Below are 22,388 nucleotides of genomic sequence, written 5' to 3' on the forward strand. Positions count from 1 at the left end.
GAAAAGGCTGGATCTTTTGAAGGAAGGAAGAAGGCTAAGAAGTACCACGTGTGCACGGAGAGGGTTGATGGGTGTAACTCAGTATATACGAACAGCCTATCTCCTTAAACATGAAAATGAATGGAGACAACTGTGCCTTTCGTAGGAGCGGCTGGTAAGCAAAGGTGGTGGAGATCGTGAGATACCAAGGATCTACAATCATCTAGGTTTTACAGAACTACGTACTAAGGCTCAGGACACTTAGAAGAATGACTAATGAAGTAGGCGAATAAAGTTGTTACACAATTTGGGCTGGGTGTTGAACTTCTAGATAAGCTACTTCCTTCATAAAGTTCACTTATTTTATTCGGTGCTTGAGATATTAATAGGAAACTTATGGATCTAACATTGAAAGAGGAAGTCCCATTCCTTTAATCATCTTACCTGTTTAGGTTGCTCTAATATTTGAAGGTATGGACCATCTGCTGAACATGAAAACAACAAACAGAAAGCAAAAGAAACTGTGAGCCATCTCACATTTGCTATAAAATATAAAGCAAGTAAAAACTGAAATTATGTCTTTAAATAGAGGTTTCAAATTCATTTTTTAGCTAAAATTCCATAATGATATGACGTGCCTTCCTCAACTGAAGAGCAAATTTATTCTTAACAAGTTCTATATCTCTAGAGACTCACAATAAATAAACATTTGCTGAACCCCAAGAAAAGGCGAGATGTCGGTCAGGCAAGGATAAAGATGTCAATAACTTCACAATCTTGTCTACTAACAAAGCATTTTTGAAATGACACAAATACCAGTTAAAAGCAGCAACCATTTCCTGGGCACCATGACATTTCCTTTTGCCTTCACATCATTAGACACAGACTTCCATTCCTCAAAGAGAATGTGCTCAGTGTGAAAGTATAAGAGGCTAAGCTAGCGCCTACACGTGTGAAATACACAGATAATGATCTCAGTCTACCTGCCTTTCCTGACGCTAAGTATTCGGTTACTTCCCCTTATTTGAATCCCTAAGTACTGCCTTTGTTTCCCAATTGGCCATATTGTTTCTTTTCCCGCCCAAATCTAATTTGGTCTGTCAGACATAGTGGACTTTTCCTGTTAATCCATAGTTTTTGATGTCTGTATACAACTTCTGAATACTGTGCCGAATTCTTCTAAAATGGCACAAATATTTTATAAAATCCTGAAAATAATTCAATCGAAGATAGGTGCATTGTAATTAATTATTAAAAACACATAAAGAAAACTAGAAGTTTAATCTATACCCTGACTATACCTGCCTTGGAAATTCAAAGGAAAATCAGAATCTCTGATAGTATAAATACAAACTGTTCAATATGAGAAAGTCTCTAAGTTCCCCAGCTGGTTTCTATGTCAATAGTATAATAACCCATAGCTCTGCAATAAATAGAGGCATATGGTGTTTCTCACTCATTTGACTGTAAATTAAGATGTTTGATACTAACAAAATTCTAGGAGAATGCATCTGTGCTCATTTCAGTTCACTGTCTCTTAGCCTGAAGTTCATTCTTTTAATAACAGAAGTTTACATTATTTTATTTATTATTTAAATAATGTTTCAAGTTTATTTTTTAATGAGAGAGAGAGAGCGAGAGAGCGAGCACAAGCTGGGGAGAGGCAGACAGAGAGAGGGAGACACAGAATCTGAAGCAGGCTCTAGGCTCTGAGCTGTCAGCACAGAGCCCAATGTGGAACTCAAACCCATAAACCCCAAGATCATGACCTGAGCCGAAGTCAGACGCTTAACTGACTGAGCCACCCAGGAGCCCCCATATTATTTTAGATAAATACATTTACAAGGAAGATTTAATCCTTTATGTTGAAATTAAAAATAGACTGCAACTTAAGAGAGAATTTATTTTTATCTTTTCTGTATTATGATGAATCAGGATAAAGCTAGAAAACCGGAGCAACAAAGGTAGAATTATTTCCTGCTATTAGGCAAGAAATTTACAAGGAAGTCAGTTGAAAAATGACTGAATCTAGTAAAATATACACAAGAAAGGAAAAATGGGTAGTGGCTGGCCAACGTATATGTAATTTGAGAAAATTATCTTCTCTTCTCTGTATGAACTTTATCCCTGGACACTTTTAAATACTTCTAAAAAAATTGCAGTTTAAAAATTCCAAAAACTGGCTAGAATTTAATTTTTGATAAGGAAATAAAACTGCTTAGCAATAGAAATATTTTCACACTACTAATATAGCCTGCGTGATAACATAACAAATCTACTCATAAAAACATTCCCTCTAGAATGCTAAATCAAGAAGAGAGGTCTCTAAAAAAGCCACTTTTGTATGTCATGGAAAATACAGAAGAGTTGGATCACATCTACATTAAATTTCAAGTCTCTCATTTATTAACTCTTCTAAAAATACTTGAAGTGTTGCTATTATTTTTGCTGTATGGTTTAATTTCCTTTAAATATGTGAAATTCCAAGGTTTGGGAATTTTATTAGTGAAATGGGGCCATTTTTCTATTTTAGCGAACACACTTAAAAGTTGAGCCAACTAGAAAATTAGATTTGATATGCATATATTCATTTTAATGCCAATTTTCTTTTGGCCACATTTCAATGCCATGAAGTAACATCCTATTATGTAGAGAAATTTAAATTACAGTATACGTATTATGGACTTAAAAGTTATACCATATCCCACAGAATTTTCAACACGTGGTAGAACAAATAATAGTTTTAGATTTCAAGAAGATAAAACAGTTCATATGAGAATTGCAAGTTAATATTGGTTTACATAACCTTTCTATCCCTTTAAAATGTGAGTAAAACATCCATACATCTTGAATCATAAAAATTTGACCATGCCACTGCAACAAAGAGGGAAAATCCTAGCAGTAAAAATGATGAGGTAATAAGTGGAATATGAGGTTTTGAGGTATAATTTTAAAAGTTTTCCTAATACTATGGCAAAATAATTTCTACAACATGAAGCTCTGACCACAATATTTATGGAGACGTTTCTTTTGATAATCGTATTTCAACCTCCATAAACATGATGTAATAAAAACAAAGCATCTACTCAGAGTACTGTTTGGCATTTACAGGGCATTAAATGGAAATGTTTATGTCTTCTCAGGGCAAAACCAAGTTCTTAAGAGTTTCAATAAAGCATTGATACTAAGAAAGATACTTTGAACCCCAGAATAAAAAGTTCACAGGAAACACAGAAGTTACCAAGATATTTACTTGTTCACAGGAAGCTGACCTAGAGCTCAGATTGGACAGCACTTCAAGGGACCTCAGATACGGCAGCCTGCATAGTATGTTTTGTGGGGTAAAAAGAGAAAGGCCTCAGCAATACAACTTCTACTAGGGAAGGTGAACATATACCAGATTTACTTTTTCCCTCCCAAGAATGCCTAGAAATACATAATAGAGATTAAAATGCAGAGAAACATTCTTACCTAAAAAAAAGAAAAGTGCGTACCATAGTTACAATACAACAATAATTATAAGCGAGAATGGTACAAACTGGAAAGTCTCCCAAGAGGACAAGGAAGTCCACAGTAAAGAAAAGAGCTGATGTCCATCTCAGTGATTACAACGCTCTCTGTTTGTTTTTTAAATTTTTTAAGTAATCTCTACACCCAATGCGGGGCTCACACTTGTGACCCCGAGATCAACAGTCACATGCTCTGCTGACTAAGCCAGCCACATGCCCTAGTTACAAAACTCTTTGTTTTATATACAACTTCCATAATTTACTCACACTGCCTCAGAACATCTGTTAAGTCCCACTGGTGACTGGAGGAGCACATAAAAAGAGCCATCACATAAGGCTGACATACAAATCAATTAACAGAAAGAGACTAAATGAATTGATTTTTTAAATCACTCATATGAGATTCAACAATTTGACAATGGTGATAATGCAGTCATATTAGAAGGAAGGATGATTATCATGAGTTTTCTCCAATTGGTCAGAATGTGAAGCTAAAAGCTTTTTTAAAAGATGATTTTTCTACTGAGATTATTCTTAAGATTTTTGTAAACTTTGTTTCCCCAGTGCCCAGCATACTGGATGGTACATAATAGGAGCTCAAATAAATGCTTGGGGAATAGATCTGAGAAGCTGAGACTACCTCACATAAACACATACATACATACATACACAGAGAATATATATGTGTGTGTGTGTGTGTGTGTGTGTGTGTGTGTGTGTGTGTGTGTATACATATATATATATATATATATACACACATATATATATATATATATATATATATATGTGTATATATATATACACTCTGTCAGGAGTTATATAGAACCTAGAGCTAACAAGATTGAGTGAAAAGGAAAATGATACAAGTAAAAAAATTCCTTCTGAGCTGTCTTGGCAGATATCACTAACAATTTAAGTCAGACAATGGGTAAATGGGACAGAATATTTTCATGCAAATATAGTTCAAAAAAGTATAGTGAGGGGCACCTGGGTGGCTCAGTTCATTAATCAAGTGTCCAACTCTTGATTTCTGCTTGGGTCATGATCTCACGGTTCATGAGATTGAGCCCCATGTCTGGCTCTATGCTGATGGGGAGTGGAGCCTGATGGGATCCTTTCTCTCCCTCTCTGCCCCTCCCCTGCTTGAGCACAAGCGCATGTGCAATCATGCTGTCTACCAAAACAAATAAATAAAACTTGAAAAGAAAAGTATGGTATAGTGAAAGTTGGTTTTTTAAAACATAAATCACCATTTCCTTTCTAGGCATCTTACTGACTTTCTAAAACAAGCTATTAGCAAATCTTGAATTTAAAAAAAAGCAAAAACAAAACATGTGACAGGGCAACAGAGATGAGGAGTTTTCTTACCTGTAGGTAGGGGCATCTCTGGTTGAAATATTTCTGGATTAAATATTGTATGAGTCAAAGGATCCAAATGAAACATCTGTAAAAAAGAAAATGTAAATAAGTCGACCCTTATTTTTCCAACATCGTATTAAATATTTGAATTTGCTACACACAAACCAGTTATTGGAAGAAAAACTAAAGCGAAAAAAAATCTGAAAATATTTCAAATCAGTATTTTAAAAATATGTTCATGAGACCTAGCTGAGTTCTCACGTGTACAGAACTTTACATGTGGGCTCATTTTTTTTTTTTTTTTTTTTTGTGACAAAGGGATTTGAGAAGAATGGCCTAGCTACAAAGTCCAGAGAAGCCAGCGCCCAGTATAGCTTGCTTACCAGGATATCTTCAGGGCCCCGTGTATGTTTAAAACAGAGCGGATCCTTAATCTTTTTTTAACAAATGACTTAAAACCTGTACTCTCTGAGAAATATGAGCATAAGAATATGATCTTAGAAATCCTAGAAATATTTCTTTGATAATGGTAAATGAACTACGCTAGCCATACGACTTCAAAGCCTGTAAGACTTAGGCAACAGCCCCGGAACAATCTACAGAAAAACTGAAAATATAACTTATGGTCTGAGCAGCAGATATAACTGAGCCCTGAGCTCCCTCATTTCTTTTTTTCCACCTTTGCTCAACTAGCACAGTGCAGAGTACCTGAAATCTAGTGGGTGTGGCAGGCTGGATAATGGCTCCCCTTAAGACACCTACATCCTAATCCCCAGAACCTTGAATGCTATCTCATAGAGCAAAAGGAGTTTGCAGATGTTATTAAATTAAGAATATGGACATAGAGAGCTACTTTTAAATTATCCAAGTGGGTCCAATAAGAGGGATAGACGAGGTAGAAGTGAAGGTAGGAGGTGTGACAGTGGAAATAATAAGTTGAAGTGATGAGGGTGTCACAAGCCAAGGAATGGAAGCAACCTCTAGAAGCTCAAGGAGGCAAAGAAAGGAAAGCCTCCAGAAGGAACGAGCCCTTTCAACACCTGGACTTCAGACTTCTGACACTTAGACTGTAAGAGAATTCACTTGTGTTATTTTAAGTTATTAAATGTGTGGTAATTTGTTACAGTAGCCAACAGAGAACTTATACAGTGGGCAGGGATCATGTGTTGATTCAATTATATATTCTATCCTGGTAAGTTACTAATAATTACTTATCCCAAGAGAAAATTTTCTTTCCATTTAGTTCATTTAGGACTTAAAATTCATATTTCTGGGGCTCCTGGGTGGCTCAGTCGGTTATGTGTCCAACTCTTGATTTTAGCTCAGGTCATGATCCCATGGTTTGTGCGTTCAAGCCCTGCGTTGGGCTCAGCGCTGACAGTGCAGAGCCTGCTTGGGATTCTTTCTCTCTCTCTCTCCCTCTCTCTCTCTCTCTCTCTCTCTCTCTGCCCCTCCCCTGCTCAAGCTCTGTCCTCTCTCAAAATAAATAAACAAACTTTAAATAATTAAATAAAATTCATATTTCTGGGCTTAGCATTTGTTTCAACCTAAATAAGTCATCTGTTTGAAATATCTGTGGGCTGCATAAAAACCAAACCATATTTCATATTTGTGATATACTAGTTAGTAAGTGTGCTAGAGCTGGTATTAAACAAAAAGAAAAACCAGCATTACAATTTACTCCTTTTCTTTATTAGTATAATATCAGAGGTTCCTGGAACCTAAGATCCTAGTATGCCTAGTTAAATGAAACGTAAGAAATACAGAGTTTAAATAAAGAACACTTCAGATCCAGTTGTGAGGTATGCAAATTTTCAATTGAGGAACAGCAAATGTGCTCCACACTTCAATGCTTAAGAGTAAAGTTCATCTACGCTATTCATTGTTCGCTGGAAAGGAAATATAGGAATCAAAAAACATGTTATTGCAAAAACAGGCCCCACCGTATAGAGAGTATTCAGCAGTCTCAGAGCAGAAGAGATGACCTAGCAACTAATGTCGTCCTTAGGGTCCTGCAGGTGGCTAAAATGACTGAGTAGAGGGCAGAGCACTGGTCTGAGGAGAGATACACACATTCCACTTCTGACAAGGAAGACAAGCCGTGTTGTGCCCTGCAGCTTGCATTGTATATTAGGTTATGGTTGGAGAGCAAATTCCAGAATACATTAAAACACTGAGGATAGCTCACTGAGGACACGTGAACCTCAGGAAATATACGCCATTAAGCTTCAGACAAGAAAAAAAAAAAACCCATACTACAAGGACCTCTTGCCTCAAAAATGGAAATATCAGAACATACCCCACCCCTGTTGCTGATGATCACAAAAGTGCCCACATAAGAAAAACTCTCGAAATGAATGTTTTCAGCAGGTTTTACTTTTGTGTGGCATAAAGGACCATCTCTTGCTGATAAGATTTCCTGTGTACAGACAGGAAAGCATGGTCTAAAACCAAGCAGAACATGCTTGTTAGAGTTTGCCTTTAAATGTTAGAGACAGCATATTAAAAGTGAAAGGTAAAACACAGGTTTTGATAATATGAGTAGCCAAATACCTTTTTTGCTGTAATCAAAGAAAATGTTCCTAGATTGATCCCTCTAACACCATTTGTATAATAAGATTCCACAGGAGCATCTTAATGTGAAAAGCTATGCCCACCCATTCTTTCTAAATAAATCAGAACATTATCAACAGTAATGAATGCTACACAAGTCCATTTTATTTGAAGAAGTGATACCAGATCCCTTAAAAACTATTTCACTTTTGGTTTTATTTTCCTGAGTGCTTGCATGCATAAATTTGGAAAATCCATTTTTTAGGTGGTAGCCACCAAAGTTTTAATGTGAAATGATTACTAATCTTGGACTAGGGTGTCCTGGTACCTAGTTTTCCCTCTCTTTGTCTCGCCTAGCAAACTACATTTTCCAAATCGCAGCTTACATGGGCTTTCTCTGGAAAGTCACTCATAATCCTGCTCTGCCCTCCAGGTAGTAGAGCGATCCCTTTCCACATTTCTGGCTCATTCTGTGCAGAATACTATAATGACATTTATCACCATATAGAAACTGTTCATACCTCTGTCCCTTGTATTAGAATGGCAGCTATATTAGGGTGTGTGTATCACTTCTGTAGTCCTCCTTAGTCAATGTTCTGATATGTAGTGATGCCTCAACAAACAGCTGATGAATGAATAAATCTCAATATTTTAAATACTTCTCAAAAATCATCACATTAAAAATTTAATATTGCTATTATACTTACCCTAGTGCCTGAAAGTTGCTTTCAAATGGTTTATCTAACGTACATATAATATAAAAAAAATAAAACACATGTCTATGTGTGTATAGACACAGAGAGAAAGAGAGGGAGGGAGGAGAGAGGGAGACAGAGGAAAAGATGGGGAAGAAGCAAAATATTAATAACCAACAAAGATTTGTTGAGTATTCAATATTTCTATAGGCCTGAAATTTTTCAAAGTAAAAAGCTGGGCAAAAAAGTTGGTATCCCTTCTTAATTGAAAATAGAATTATAATGAACAGTTTTATGTTCCTAAAACACATTCATTGCCCATTCAGTCTTTTCAACACCCCTTAGAGTGGGGGGGCCAGCATTCCTATTCCTTATTTCTTTGCAAATAAGAAAAGTGGGACTGGGGGGAGGCAGGTGTAAGTGATTCCTCAAGTTTAAAGAGCTGTTTGTTCAGTGGCAGCCAGCACCTACATAAAGATACTCGAATTCTAAGGCCAAGGTCTTTTCACTACACTAATCTGCCTTCTCATCAGATGAATTTTAAATACTTTGTGTTCCCCCCGCAAAACATACATTCAAGCTCTAATCCCCAGTACCTGTGTACTTTACTTAGGAATAGAGTCTTTGCAGAAGTAATCAACTTAAGATGACGTCAGACGGAAGGGTGGGCCCTAAATCCAATGACTGGTGACTGCATCAGAGAAGAGAGAGGGAGACTTGGATACAGAGACACAGGGAAGAAGGCGGGTCTGCAGGAATGATGCAGCCACAGCCAAGGAGCACCGAGGGTTGCTGGTGACCACCAGAAGCTTGGAGAGAGGCCTGGGACAGATTCTCCTTCAGAACTTCCAGAAGGAACCAACCCTGTCATCATGTTGATTTTGGATTTTGGTATTCTAGCCTCCAGAACAGTGAGAGAATTTATTTCCGTTTTTTTAAGCCACGTGGTTTGTGATAATTTATTACTGTAGCCCTAGGAAATTAATATGGTAGTTATCATTTGATCTGTAGATATATAATTTTTATGCAACAGTATGTGTGATGAAAGGGTTTCAGTTACTTATTTTCTATGGCATGTCCTCTCTGACCTTACATGTAGGGACAAGGAAACTGCAAAGACAATTTAAAATAAATTTTTACCAATTTTAGAGTTTTCCTGATAAATATGGTGGCTGTTTCTATATATTTTAAAATATGATTACGTTTCTTAAAAATTATCAGTTAAATTATAATACTCACTTGTTCATGTGCTCCCAAATATGAATCGTCTTCTGCCATTCTGGAGCTATATATCAAAACAAAACAAAACTGTAAGAATGGAATGACACTTAAGAATTCCATCAGGTAGGGGGTGCCTGGGTGGCTCAGTTGGTTAGCGTCGGACTCTTGATCTGGGCTCACAATCTCATGGTTCGTGAGATGGAGCCCCTTGTCAGGCTCTGCCTTCATAGCACAGAGTCTGCTTGGGATTCTGTCTCTCCCTCTCTCTGCCCTCCTTCCCCCACCCCCCAAACCTCATTCACAGTCTCTCTCGAAATAAATAAACTTAAAAAAAAAAAAAAAAGAATTCCACCATGCAGGAGTAAACCTTATTATTCCAGTAAGACCAAACATAATCCTTTTGAAAAGATTTTAGGAGGGGAACATCTTCCTTAGAAGAGTAGTTCCTCTTTGGAATCTAAATCTAACAGCAGGAAAATTGCACCATCGAGGAATTCACACTTATGTACAATCCGAAATCCTTATGTCAAGCTCACAACAGTGTCCTAGAGTCTGGTACAATCCATCCTCTGCATAAAGATCACACACACTCACATTCTTAGGTCATTCCTTTTTGTCACCATCTAGACTTGAAGGATTTAGTCTTAGCTCTTTGTGCAGATTATTTTCCAACCTTTCAAGAATTCTGTGATGGTCCTAGAACTGTGTCCAAGTTTTCTACCTGCTGCTTGAGCTAAGAAGCTCCGAGAAGGTCCTCCTGCCTCACACTTCCTTAGAATTAGGGATGGCCATTTGATGAAACGCTCACCGGTGGGCCATTAGAACTACTGCATGCCATTCCCAGGTCTATTGCTCTAGGTCCTTGACATGCTTCCTTCGTGGTTTTGTTTCTTTTTCTCTTTCCTGCTGGATAAGACCTAGACGTGAAGAAGACCCAGCCTCTACCACATAGATGATGATAAGTGGCAGCTGACGCTGGTGGTGATGTAGAAAGAAATAAATTCCCTTGTTCTTTAACCACGTGTATTGTGGGGTCTCGCCATTACAACAGTCTAGTCTTTACCCTAATGACTACATTACCTAACAGTCTAGTAAGGACAAAATCCTCCAAAGAGGATCCTGGCTTCCAATGAAATCCTCTCCTGCTAGTGACCTCTGTGACTTATAAGGAGTGGACAAGCCTTGTGAGGATTGCTAGTGGGATACAAAGAAGTGTCCAGCTTCAGCAAAAGGGAAAAGGCTACATCCTATAGAATAAGAACTCCATGCAGATTTTAAAGAAATATTTGTCTCAAATAAGAAAGATTTATAATGCAATCTTCCTGCTGAAGATTTACAAATAACTGTACTCAATTAAGATAAGCAGTTAAAAAAAGGAATATTGCCCTGATACCATAGAAAGGAATTAAGTGATTAAAAATTCCAGAGTTCTTCCACTGCTGGGTGTGTGACTCTGGATATATGGCCTCTGTTTCCTCATATGTAAAATGAAAGGTTTTGATGGGATGGACCTTTGAAAACAGTAGAATTTGTTGAGCTTGGAGTTATGTTAGTTAGCTAACAAATGCTTATTGAAAGAACAAATCACAACTCTTTTTGTAAGCCTGGATTTTTATATGTACTTAGGTATATATCTATATTCAAGAATCACTATAGGGGTGCCTGGGAGGCTCAGTCAGTTAAGTGTCTGACTTCAGCTCAGGTCATGATCTCACGGTTTGTGGGTTCGAGCCCCGCGTCAGGCTCTGTGCTGACAGCTCAGAGCCTGGAGCCTGCTTCGGATTGTGTATCTCTCTCTCTCTCTCTCTCTCTCTCTCTCTCTCTGTGTGTGTGTCCCTCCCCCACTTGTTCTCTCTCTCTCAAAAATAAACACTTAAAAGAAAAGAATCCCTATAATAAATTTCAGGTATTTAAAGAATACTAATAAAATAATAAGTGTTACATTGAAATACAGTGCTAATACCAGTTATAATACTCTTGGGAACAATCCTTATTCTTAGAACACTACAGGACTCCAAACTTCCAAGAAAAATAATAAGACAATTTTTTTTATCTTTAGGTTTTCCGTTAATGTGAGCTAATGTGAATCCTCTCAAACAATCTTAGCACATGGTCTTCAAAACAGAGGTGAGACTGTTGGCTTGCTAAAATGACAGAATCCATTCAGTACCTGTTACTCTGATTATATATGGGTGTGTAGATGTGTACATACATCTGTGGATGGTTTCCTGAACTTTGAATGGATAGATTCAGTAGCAAGTGGCCCTCACTCTGATTTTAAAACTCATTCTTATCATGATCATTACTGTAGTTAAAACTTTAATTAAGGGGTGCCTGGGTGGCTCAGTCAGTTGAGCATCCGACTTCAGCTCAGGTCATGATCTCGCAGCCTGCGAGTTCAAGCCCCGCATCGGGCTCTGTGCTGACAGCTCAAAGCCTGGAGCCTGCTTCTGATTCTGTGTCTCCCTCTCTCTCTGCTCCTTCCTCACTCATGCTCTGTCTCTTTCTCTCTGTCAAAAATAAAAATAAACATTAAAAAAAACACTTTAATTAAGATCTCTAACCTGTAGGCACAGGACAAGCTACCCAAGTAAATACAGTCCTCTTGCCAACATCGTCCCCATGATTTTTGCGCAAATGTGTGGCAAAAGATCACAGTTTTAAAGGCCCAACAGCAGCCCAAGAGATACCCGGGTGGTGATTAAAATATGAATTTTTACAAGCTTTGTAAGAAAGTTAAGTTCACTGTGAAGAGCTGAGGTGATAGTAATCCTACAGTGATGTCAATGTTAATTCATAATTTAAAAATAAAATGTCAAAAGAAACCAAGAATTATTTGGAAAGGATGAATCATTGAGTACTATTTGCATTAATTGTAAAAGCAGGGTTTTATTACAAAGTTTTGAAATACCAAATAAGTCTTTGGAACTAAAGGATCAGGAAAGACCAGGGAAAGCCCCTACTGCCCCCCTACTCCCTGAGCCCTTCCTCTCACTTTCCCTTTGCACAGTTCCGTGCTTTTGAGGAAGGACCTTGAAACAGAAAGGAAGATATTGGGTTGACTGGTGAGAAGATGGGCTTAAGCTCTGCATCTCTCTCCTATAATGGTTGAGGCTTTCAGGAAAATTTTCACACCGTGGAAAGAGAAATAGAAAATGTAACTAGCTAGCAATAAAAACAGCTTCTCCAGGGAATTGTGTGTATTTCTCACACGAGAGGCATAATGTTATAACTGGCTGTGTTCCGAATATGTGACGAGCGCTACATGAAATGCCTAATGGATTATTTTCTGCACATCTGTGACAACCTCACCACTGACACCAAAGGCCAGCACAAAGAGTTGTTAGTGAAGGCAGCAAGGCCAAGGCCACTTCCTTTCTTATAACCGGAGACATTTTCTAGGATCAGATATATTCACATTTTTTGAGGGCCCACTGTAAGAAAACATACTCTTTTTATTCTGTTAGATTTCATAAAAAGAAAAAAACAAAACTTTTCAAACCCATTGATTTCATGACCGTCTAATGGGTCATAATCTGCAGTCGGAAAAACAGAATTTCAGGTGCCATTCAGAGGATGTGGGTGGGAATCAGAAAGATAGTGTCTCTATTTTTAAGCTTATATTCAGCTATAACAGACACTACTTAGGTGTAACTTTAATACTTTATCCTGGTATGAGGAAGAATGACAAGAAAAAGAGTGACTTTTCACCATTTTTCTGTTGCATGATAAATTGATACAGAGAAAGGCTATGCTGGAGTTTCTTTCCTTTTTAAAAACATTTTTTTGGTTTATCTATTTTGACAGAGAAAGAGAGAAAGAGAGAGAGCAAGCGGGGGAGGGGCAGAGAGAAAGGGAGAGAGAAATAATCCCAAGGAGGCTCCAAGCTGTCAACTCGGAGCCCAATGTGGGGCTCGAACTCACAAACTGTGAGATCATGACCTGAGCTGAAACCAAGAGTCAGATGCTTAACCAACTGAGCCACCCATGCATGCCTGGAGTTTTTTTTCTTTAGAGGAATTTTTTGGAGGAAGTGTACTGTAAGACATACACACATGTGTGCTACATACAATGTGAAACATTCAACTGCGACTATCTTTTGACTCTGTAATTCCACGTCCAGAAAGTTGTACTAAAGAATTATATGAGTAAGCGTGCAAAAATAAATCAATAAATAAGGACAAGGATATGCATTGCCACACAAAAAAAACTGGAAACAATCTAAATGTCCTTTGACAGCAGATTGTTTAATTACAATTATGCTACACTCACACCTTATATATTATGTAACTGTTAAAAAGAATAATTTGGATCCATATATAGTGACATGGAGACTATTGCTCCCTAAGTTATACATTCCTAATGTTTTAATTTTCTAACTCATTTATTTGATTAGAAATAGACATTTTTAAGAAAAAAAAAGAGATAAATCAAATGCTGTGCTGAACATGAAGTTTAGCTGTGACATCTTTAACAATTAATGACATATAGTGAATAAAACATGAAGTATAAATGAGCGAAAAATTTCTTTTTTCAAACGTTTATTTATTTTTGGGACAGAGAGAGACAGAGCATGAATGGGGGAGGGGCAGAGAGAGAGAGGGAGACACAGAATCGGAAACAGGCTCCAGGCTCTGAGCCATCAGCCCAGAGCCCGACGCGGGGCTCGAACTCACGGACCGCGAGATCGTGACCTGGCTGAAGTCGGACGCTTAACCGACTGCGCCACCCAGGCGCCCCTAAAGGGGCTTTTTATTTACATCTTTCTTGTGAGATATCGGCTTAATGATGATGAAAGAAAAGTTAATGGTGGGTTTGCTTTTCTCAGAATATCTGATTTTTAAAAGTTTTTGAAAAAAACCAGTATTTGCAATCTACCGCATTCAGATTTATATAAACTCATTTTCTGTATTTTTCCATGCCTTCATCCATCTTCAGCTCTGGATTGTTTTATTTGAGTGCAGTGAGACTATGTGACCAATGCAGAAGTGCTAGCTCATAAGTACAAACACATTGCGGTTGGAGCCGGTGTGAGGTCCCTGTCACAATGGAATGCCAATCTAACAGAGATGGCAGATACATACACAACATTCAACTATTAGCTCATGCAAAGCTTATTAACATAGTTAATGGGACATAGTAAATGTTAACCATTTTGTTAGAGCATGATAAGTATATGTTTATATTAAATTACAGGAAGGAAGAGTAATAGAGACAGTGAAGGTTTTAGGCATTCTGAGAAGAATCCAATGTCTACGGCCATGCCGCCCCGAACGTACTCTATCTTGTCTGAGAAGAATCAAGTACTTTTCTTTCCTATTCTACATTTATAGGCACACTGCCACATTCCCTCCTTAACCCTATCCTTACCACTGTTGAATAAAATGCTTGCATTTTGCCACTAGGGACATTTGGCAATGTCTGCAGACATCTTTAGCTGTCACACTAGGTGGATGGTCTAGTGTGTAGAGGTTAGAAATGTTGCTAAACATCCCATAATGCAGAGGACAGCCTTTTACAATGAAGAAGCATCTGACCCTCAATGTCAATAATACCAAGAAAGAGAAACCCTGATGAAAGGCATCATGTGACTTTGGTTCACATGTAGAAAGAACTAAACTTTATTGATTACCTCCCAGAAATCAGGAATCATAGCTGGTGCTTCACATTTTTCACTTAATTTTCACAATATTCCTGAGAAATAGGGTCCCAGATGAGAAAACTGAGGTTTACAGACAGTAAGTCATTTGCTGAGGTTGACAGAGTAATGCTAGCTAATTTGACTCCACAGACTATGATGTGTTCATTTACCTAAGAGGCAGATGCGATCTTTTCCTTGACCTCTAATTTTATTCATTTTAATACAGCACTTTGCTGCAGGCTTCCTGAATGTTCTGGTTGGAGCTAGTCTACTCATAGCAGAACCCGAAAAGCAGAATAGGACTGTGACAATGCACTCAAGTGAGTTCTTCCTGAGATAATCAAATGTGAAGGTAAAAATGCCAAACAATAATAGCTCAAGCAGTAGTTGCTTTTTATTTTGTTTTGTTTTAAATATCTCCTTTGTTCAATTACAAAGAATAGAAGGAAAATCAAGAGACTCTCTTTTTGAAATATGTCCATAGGAAACACCATAATTCACTAATGACATGATAAAAGTATGTATATCTTTAAAACTAAAGTATACTGAGCGGCGTCTGGGTGGCTCAGTCGGCTGAGCGTCTGACTTCAGCTCAGGTCATGATCTCGCTGCTCGTGAGTTCGAGCCCCACGTCAGACTCTGTGCTGACAGCTTGGAGACTGGAACCTGCTTTGGATTATGTGTCTCCCTCTCTCTCTGACCCTCCCCCACTCACTCTGTCTCTCAAAATAAATAAACATTAAAAAAAAAAACAAAGCTAAACTAAAGTATATTGAAATATTTCTTGAATGCATTGCTCCCTTCATTAATTTAGTCATTCATTAAAAAAATATTTAGGCTTCCTATGTGTCAGTTACCAAAAACAGCAAAATATACAAGAGTGTACTCCCAGAGCCTACAGTTGTGGTAGACTGAAAACAATGATCCAACATTCTTTGCAACTCTACCCAACAAAAGGTAAAATCGATTTCTCCATCCCTTGAATCCTGGCAGGCCTGTTACTTGCGTCTGTACAACAGAATGAGAAAGAAGCGTGAGTTTTAAATGCAAGCTTCAATAAGACTTGCAAAAACCATTCTTGCTCTCGTGGAACACTGCTGCCAAGGGAACAAGCCTGAGCTCGCCACTGGAGGATGAGAGATCGTGTGGGGCAGGGAGGCACAGTCCAGGTTGAGGCACCCCTAGACCAAACAGCATCAGATGAGCAACCAGAAGACTTCAGAGGGCAGCAGAGCCAGCCCAGACCAGATGACCCACAGAGCCCACCAAATTGAGAGAAATAACAAATGTTTGTGTTTTAATTAGCTTTGTGGTAATTTTTTATACAGCAAAAGCCAACTAATGTGACAGTTTAGTAAGTAGAAAGACAAATAAGGAAAACCAATGCAACATGGTAAGTGTCATGGGAAATGGAGGGTGTGTATGGCATGGGTTAGTCATTGTGGTAATTCAGTAATTACATTTTCTTTGTTAGGGTCCTATTCACAACTCCCCCCCACCCCAAATTTGTACTCATTTTTACTGTATTTGCTTATTCAGTTCCCAACACAAAGGAAACAAGTACATTAGCCAAAAATACTGTGATGTAAACATAAATAAAATTAGTACTGTTAAACAGTGATACGATTAAAAAACAAATTATAGTATTTTAAAGTTTTTTTTTAAGTTTATTTATTTTGAGAGAGAGAGAGAGAGAGAGAGAGAGAGAGCGCACAAACTGGGGAGGGGCAAAGAGAAGGAGACACAGAATCCCAAGAGGGCTCTGCACCATTAGCACAAGAGCCCAATGGGGGGCTCGAAACTATGAGATCATGACCTGAGCTGAGATCAAGAGCCAGATGCTTAACCAACTGTGCCACCCAGGCTCCCCGAATTACAATCTTTTAATACTATCAACTCTCTAATATCTAAAATCAAATTAATTATTCCTGCAGCAATGGCCCTGTTCTTGACTTTCCAATTTCTGCCAGTATATCATTGTCTCAGATACGCAGTCACCATTTCCTCCTTTCCTTCTCCTTATCTCACACATACTCCATCAATAACTGATTTCTGCTGATTTCTTCCTTGTGTAATTTCTTGTATCTGCCCCTCCTATCCATTCCCACTGTTGTACCCTACTTGAACTTTCACTGCCTCACTTCTGAATGACAATAGTAGTCTCCCTATGATTCTCCCTTATTGTGGTGTTTCTTCTTCCTTAAGCACCTTTCATATTATTTCCATATTACTTACAAGATAAAGTCAAAAGCCCTCAACCACTCAGCTTATTATATTACATTAAATCAGATTACAAACATCACCTATTACTATGTCCTAACCCAAACCCTTTATTATAGGCAGATTGATCATTCAAAAATGGCTTGCTCATTGCTACCTTGTATTTTGTTTCACAGTAGCCTTGCATCCTGAAATGCCATCTTCCCAACTTAAATATCACCTACTCCTTAAGCCTCTACTCAAATCTGACCTCTGCCCCGAAACTCTGTATTTTTTCTGTAACCTATAGGTATGTTGTCCACATAAGGGCTATCACACTTATGTGTACTGGTGATTTTACCCTTGATAACATACTGTTCTACTGCAATTTAACTATACATACATATATATAATCTTCTTAAGTGGATATAAATGCCTAAAAAGCAGACACGCGGGCTTTACTTCTTTGTATCACCAAATTAGTAATACTAAGTACTTTAAAAAAAATTTTTTTTAACGTTTATTTATTTTTGAGACAGAGAGAGACAGAGCATGAACAGGGGAGGGGCAGAGAGAGAGGGAGACACAGAATCTGAAACAGGCTCCAGGCTCTGAGCTGTCAGCACAGAGCCTGATGCGGGGCTCGAACCCACGAACCGTGAGATCATGACCTGAGCCGAAGTTGGACCCTCAACCGACCAAGCCACCCAGACGCCCCCTAAGTACTTTTTAAAAATTAGTATTATATAAATGGTAGAAAACACTGCAATTTCAGATTTGTCAAAATGTGGACTTCTGGTTTCAGTCATGTCAGGGTAACAATTACTGAGCTTGCCCTACTCAACTGTAAAACTATACAAAATACTTGAAGCAATAATGGAAGACACTGGACAAGACACAGCATTGGGCTATACACCACAAGAGAATGGAAACACTTGAGGTGAGCTCCGAATTCACTTTAAAAAAAATTTTTTTTTAACTTTTTTAAAATTTATTTTGAGACAGAGAGAGACAGAGCATGAACGGGGGAGGGTCAGAGAGAGAGGGAGACACAAAATCTGAAACAGGCTCTGGGCTCTGAGCGGTCAGCACAGAGCCCGACGTGGGGCTCAAACTCACGGACCGCAAGATCATGACCTGAGCCGAAGTCGGCCACTTAACCGACTGAGCCACCCAGGCACCCCCGAATTCACTGTTTGACTGAGTATGTTCCAAACCATGACACAAGGAAGTAGAGTCCAAACAGAACAGCAATCTCTCTGGGCAGAGCATCAGAAATGAGGAATTTCCACAGAAAAAAAGGCTCAGAAATATGCATAGGGGTCACCTCTGGTCAATCAATAAATATTACGCTGTATTAGTGCAGAACCAGACTCTGCAAAGCCTACTGGAAAAAGATAGATGTCAGGGATCTAAGAGCTAAATGGAGGTTCCAGAAGTTTTGAGAACCTATAAGAGACATTGAAGTTCCAATTATCCAGGATGAAGAGATATCACTGAACAATCTGAGGATTCAGGTTTGACCCCAGAAAGATCATACTATTGGAATAAAGAACATACCCAAGAATAAAGGCTACTCTAAACTCATCTTTTTAAAAACAGGTGATTCACCAGTAAATTTATTGCCTATTACCAAAAAAAAACCTTAACACTCTTGAAAGGAAGACCAAACTACATACTCTTTACAATGTAGTACCCACAATGGACAATAAAAAAGGACAAAACATATGAAGAAGTAGGAAAATATGACACAAAAGAAAACAATGACACAAGTTGTGGAATTAGCAACCAGTGACTTTAAAACCATTAATAGCAATATGTCCAAAAATATAACGGAAAAGATGAATATAATATATGGATCGGGAATCCTGGAAGATAAATTGAAATAAAAAAGAAAAAGAACCATGGAAAATTTTATTTACTTAAAAAATTTTTTTTAGTGTTTATTTTTGAGAGAGAGAGAGAGAGACAGAGACAGAGACAGAGTGCAAGCAGGGGAGGGGCAGAGAAAGGGAGTCACAGAATCTAAAGCAGGCTCCAGGCTCCGAGCTGTCAGCACAGAGCCCAATGTGGGGCTCGAACTCACAAACTGTGAGATCATGACCTGAGCTGAAGTCGGACACTTAACCAACTGAGCCACCCAGGGGCCCTGGAAAATTGTAGATCAAAATGGGATTTCACTAGGTGACCTGATCAGCATATTGAAAACTATAGAAGAAAGGATAAATAAACTTTAATAATAGTAAAAACTATCTAAAGTGCAGAGATAAAAAGCAGAAAGAAATTACGATACTTTTAGTGACCTATGAGACAGTATCAGGTGGTCTTACATATGCATAATTTAGAGCCCTAGAAAGAGAGAGAAGAAAAAATATTTGAAGAAATGGCCAAGAATTTTCCAAACATGATTTAAAAATAATTTTTTAAGTTTATTTATTTATTTTGAGAGAGAGAGAACACAAGCAGGGGAGGGGCAGAGAGAGAGAGGGAGAGAGAGAATCCCAAGCAAGCTCCACACTGTCAGCACCAAGCCCGATGTGGGGCTCAAACTTACAAACTGTGAGATCATGACCTGAGCAGAAATCAAGTCAGATGTTTAAGCAACTGATCCACCCAGTAGCCCTCACAAATATGATTAAAAAAAAAAAAAATCAACCCATAGATCCAAGAATCTCAAAGATCCCCATGTTGGATAAACACAAATAAAAACATGCTTAGTCATATCACAACTAAACTGATAAAAATTAATACAAAAGATGGGGCTTCTGGGTGGCTCAGTTGGTTGCGCGTCCAACTCTCGATTTCAGCTCAGGTCATGATCCCAGGGTTGTGGGATCCAGCCCTGAGTCAGGCTCCACGCTGAGTGTGGAGTCTACCTAAGATTCTATTTTTCTCTCTCTGCCCCTCTACCTTGCTCATATGCTCTCTCTCTAAAATAAAATAAAGATATTTTTATTCTATGCTAAAGTAATGCTAAAGAAAACAATACTAAAAGCATCCAAGGACAAGGGAGAATAATGATAAGCATGATGGCTGACTTCTCATCAAAAATGATGGAAGTGCTGAAAGACAAAGTTTAGTGTACAGTTCTATACTCAGCAAAAATACCCTTTAAAAATTAAGGTGAAATTGACATTTTTCAAATAAACAACAGCTGAGAGAATTGCATGATCAATAGGCCTGCTGCATGTTAAAGAAAGTTTTTCATGCTGAAGGAAAATGATACCAGACAGAAACTTGTATCTACATGAAAGAATGAAAAATGCCAAAGATGATGAAAATGTGTGTAAGTATAAGGCTTTTTTTCATATGCTATTAAAAAAATACAACATATTTTGGGGTTTATAGCATATGTAGAAGTAAAATGCACAACAAAAATAGCACAGAGGAAGGGAAAAGGACAAATGGAAGTATACCATTGTCAAGTTCTCACATTATATGTAAGAAATTATATGTAAGGAATGTTATTGCATTAATTTATGGTAGATTCAAGGATGCATATTGTAATCCCTAAGGTAACCAGTTTAAAGTATAGCCAATGAAGGAGATGAAATGGAATTTAAAAACTAAACTTGACTGGGGTGCCTGGGAGACTCATTCAGTTGAGCGTCCAACTCTTGATCTCAGCTCAGGTCTTGATCTCAGGGTCATGAGTTCAAGCCCCACATTGGGCTCCATGCTGGGTGTGAAGCCTACTTAAAAATAAATAAACAAGGAAGAACTAAACTTATTCAAAGATGGCCAGAAAAGAGGAAAAAAATGAATAAAGAGCAGATGGCACAAACAGTTAACAACTACCAAGATGGCAGCTTAAACCCAACCACAACAATAATAACATTAAATGGAAATGAACTAAATGAACCCAAAGAAAGTAAAGGTAAGTCAGACTGGACAAAAAAAGCAAGACCCAAGCCTACGCGTTTCATAGGAATTACACTTTAATATAAAAGACTCAAATAGTTTAAAAGTATCAGGATGGAAAGTTATGCCAGTTATACCATGGAAATATTAAACATAAAAAATCAGGGTATACTAAAATATCACATACAGTAGATCTCAAGAGAAGAAATATTACCAGGGGTGAAGAGAAACATTTCTTAAGAATAAAAGGGTTAATTCATGACAGAGAAATAATGATCTTAATGTGTATGCACATATTAACAGAGTTTCAAAATACAAGAAGCAAAAAGTGGCAGAACTAAAGGAAGAAACAGAAATATCTATAATTATAGTAAAGATCTGTAACACTCCTCTCTCAGTAAATGATGAAACCAAATCAACAGAACATCAGTAAAGATACAGAAAATTTAGAACAACATCATTAATAAAACTAAATGCTTTGATTTTGAAAAGCACTTATTTCTATGCATTAGAACTGAGAACACTCCACCAATGAGTGTGGAAGACACATTCTTTTCAAGTGTACATGAAACAGTCACAAAGACAGACCATATGCTGGATCATAAAACAAGACTCAATAAATTGTAAAGAAGTGAAAGCATGCAGATAGGTTATCTAAGCATAATAAAATTCAGTTAGAAACCAATGACAGAAAGATATCTAGAAAATCCTCAAATACATATAATTAAGTCAAGATGCTAAACTGGGGGGGAGAAAAGCACCTCTTAGAATCAATAAACCATAGTAAATATAATCTGTTTCACTCTGTGAGAGAAGCATCTAAATTCTTGCTCTATCATGTCTTCCGTAACCATGGAGGACAGGGATTTTCTTAGAAAGATCAGAATGCATTCCAATGTGTTCCATAAGTATCAAATCTTTGCCTATGCTTGTTTTCTTAATCTAGATGACTGAAATTTATAGGATCAAAAAGATGTTTTAGACATTTTCTAATCATAATTGAGTTCATATATATTAAATGTCAGATTCCATTCTAAGTAAAATTGCTTTTTATTAATAGCATAGTAGGATAAATATGGTGAATGTAAATTTGTATAGCTAGAGAACTTCTCTAAAGATTACAGTATATTAGATAAAACCTTACATGTTATAACTGAAGTCACTCATGAGCTACTGCTGCCTTCCATTTCCATATAAAAACCAATTCAATACATTTACTCAAAGTGTGAGGTCTTTCATTCGGTGGCATCAGAGAAGGATTTGACTTATTACAGATTTCTTTTCTAAAAATAGAGGATGATGGTGGGGGTAGGGGATGAGGGATGGATAGGTGGAAGATAGGGGATTTTTAGGGCAGTGAAAATACTCTTG

General features: G+C 37.7%; 1 protein-coding gene across 4 annotated transcripts in view; it reads right to left on the reverse strand.

Annotated features, from left to right (window-relative positions):
- The window catches only part of NFKB1 (nuclear factor kappa B subunit 1), a 118,417-nt gene that overhangs the window by 84,507 nt on the left and 11,522 nt on the right, over window positions 1–22,388 (reverse strand). Inside the window, exons 2-4 of one of the 4 annotated variants that reach the window (XM_040477346.1) lie at window positions 9,335–9,380; window positions 4,857–4,932; window positions 424–461 (exon numbers count right to left, since the gene is read on the reverse strand). In XM_040477346.1, coding sequence (XP_040333280.1) covers window positions 424–461; window positions 4,857–4,932; window positions 9,335–9,373 — 153 coding nt within the window. In that variant the 5' untranslated portion in view covers window positions 9,374–9,380. Of the gene's footprint in view, window positions 1–423; window positions 465–4,856; window positions 4,933–9,334; window positions 9,381–22,388 lie in introns of all 4 variants that reach the window. The other 3 variants (XM_040477338.1, XM_040477364.1, XM_040477353.1) reach the window with 3 other exon arrangements.

This window comes from Herpailurus yagouaroundi, unplaced genomic scaffold (assembly GCF_014898765.1).
Source record: "Herpailurus yagouaroundi ecotype Mexico unplaced genomic scaffold, PumYag 28, whole genome shotgun sequence".
Classification (NCBI taxonomy): domain Eukaryota; kingdom Metazoa; phylum Chordata; class Mammalia; order Carnivora; family Felidae; genus Herpailurus; species Herpailurus yagouaroundi.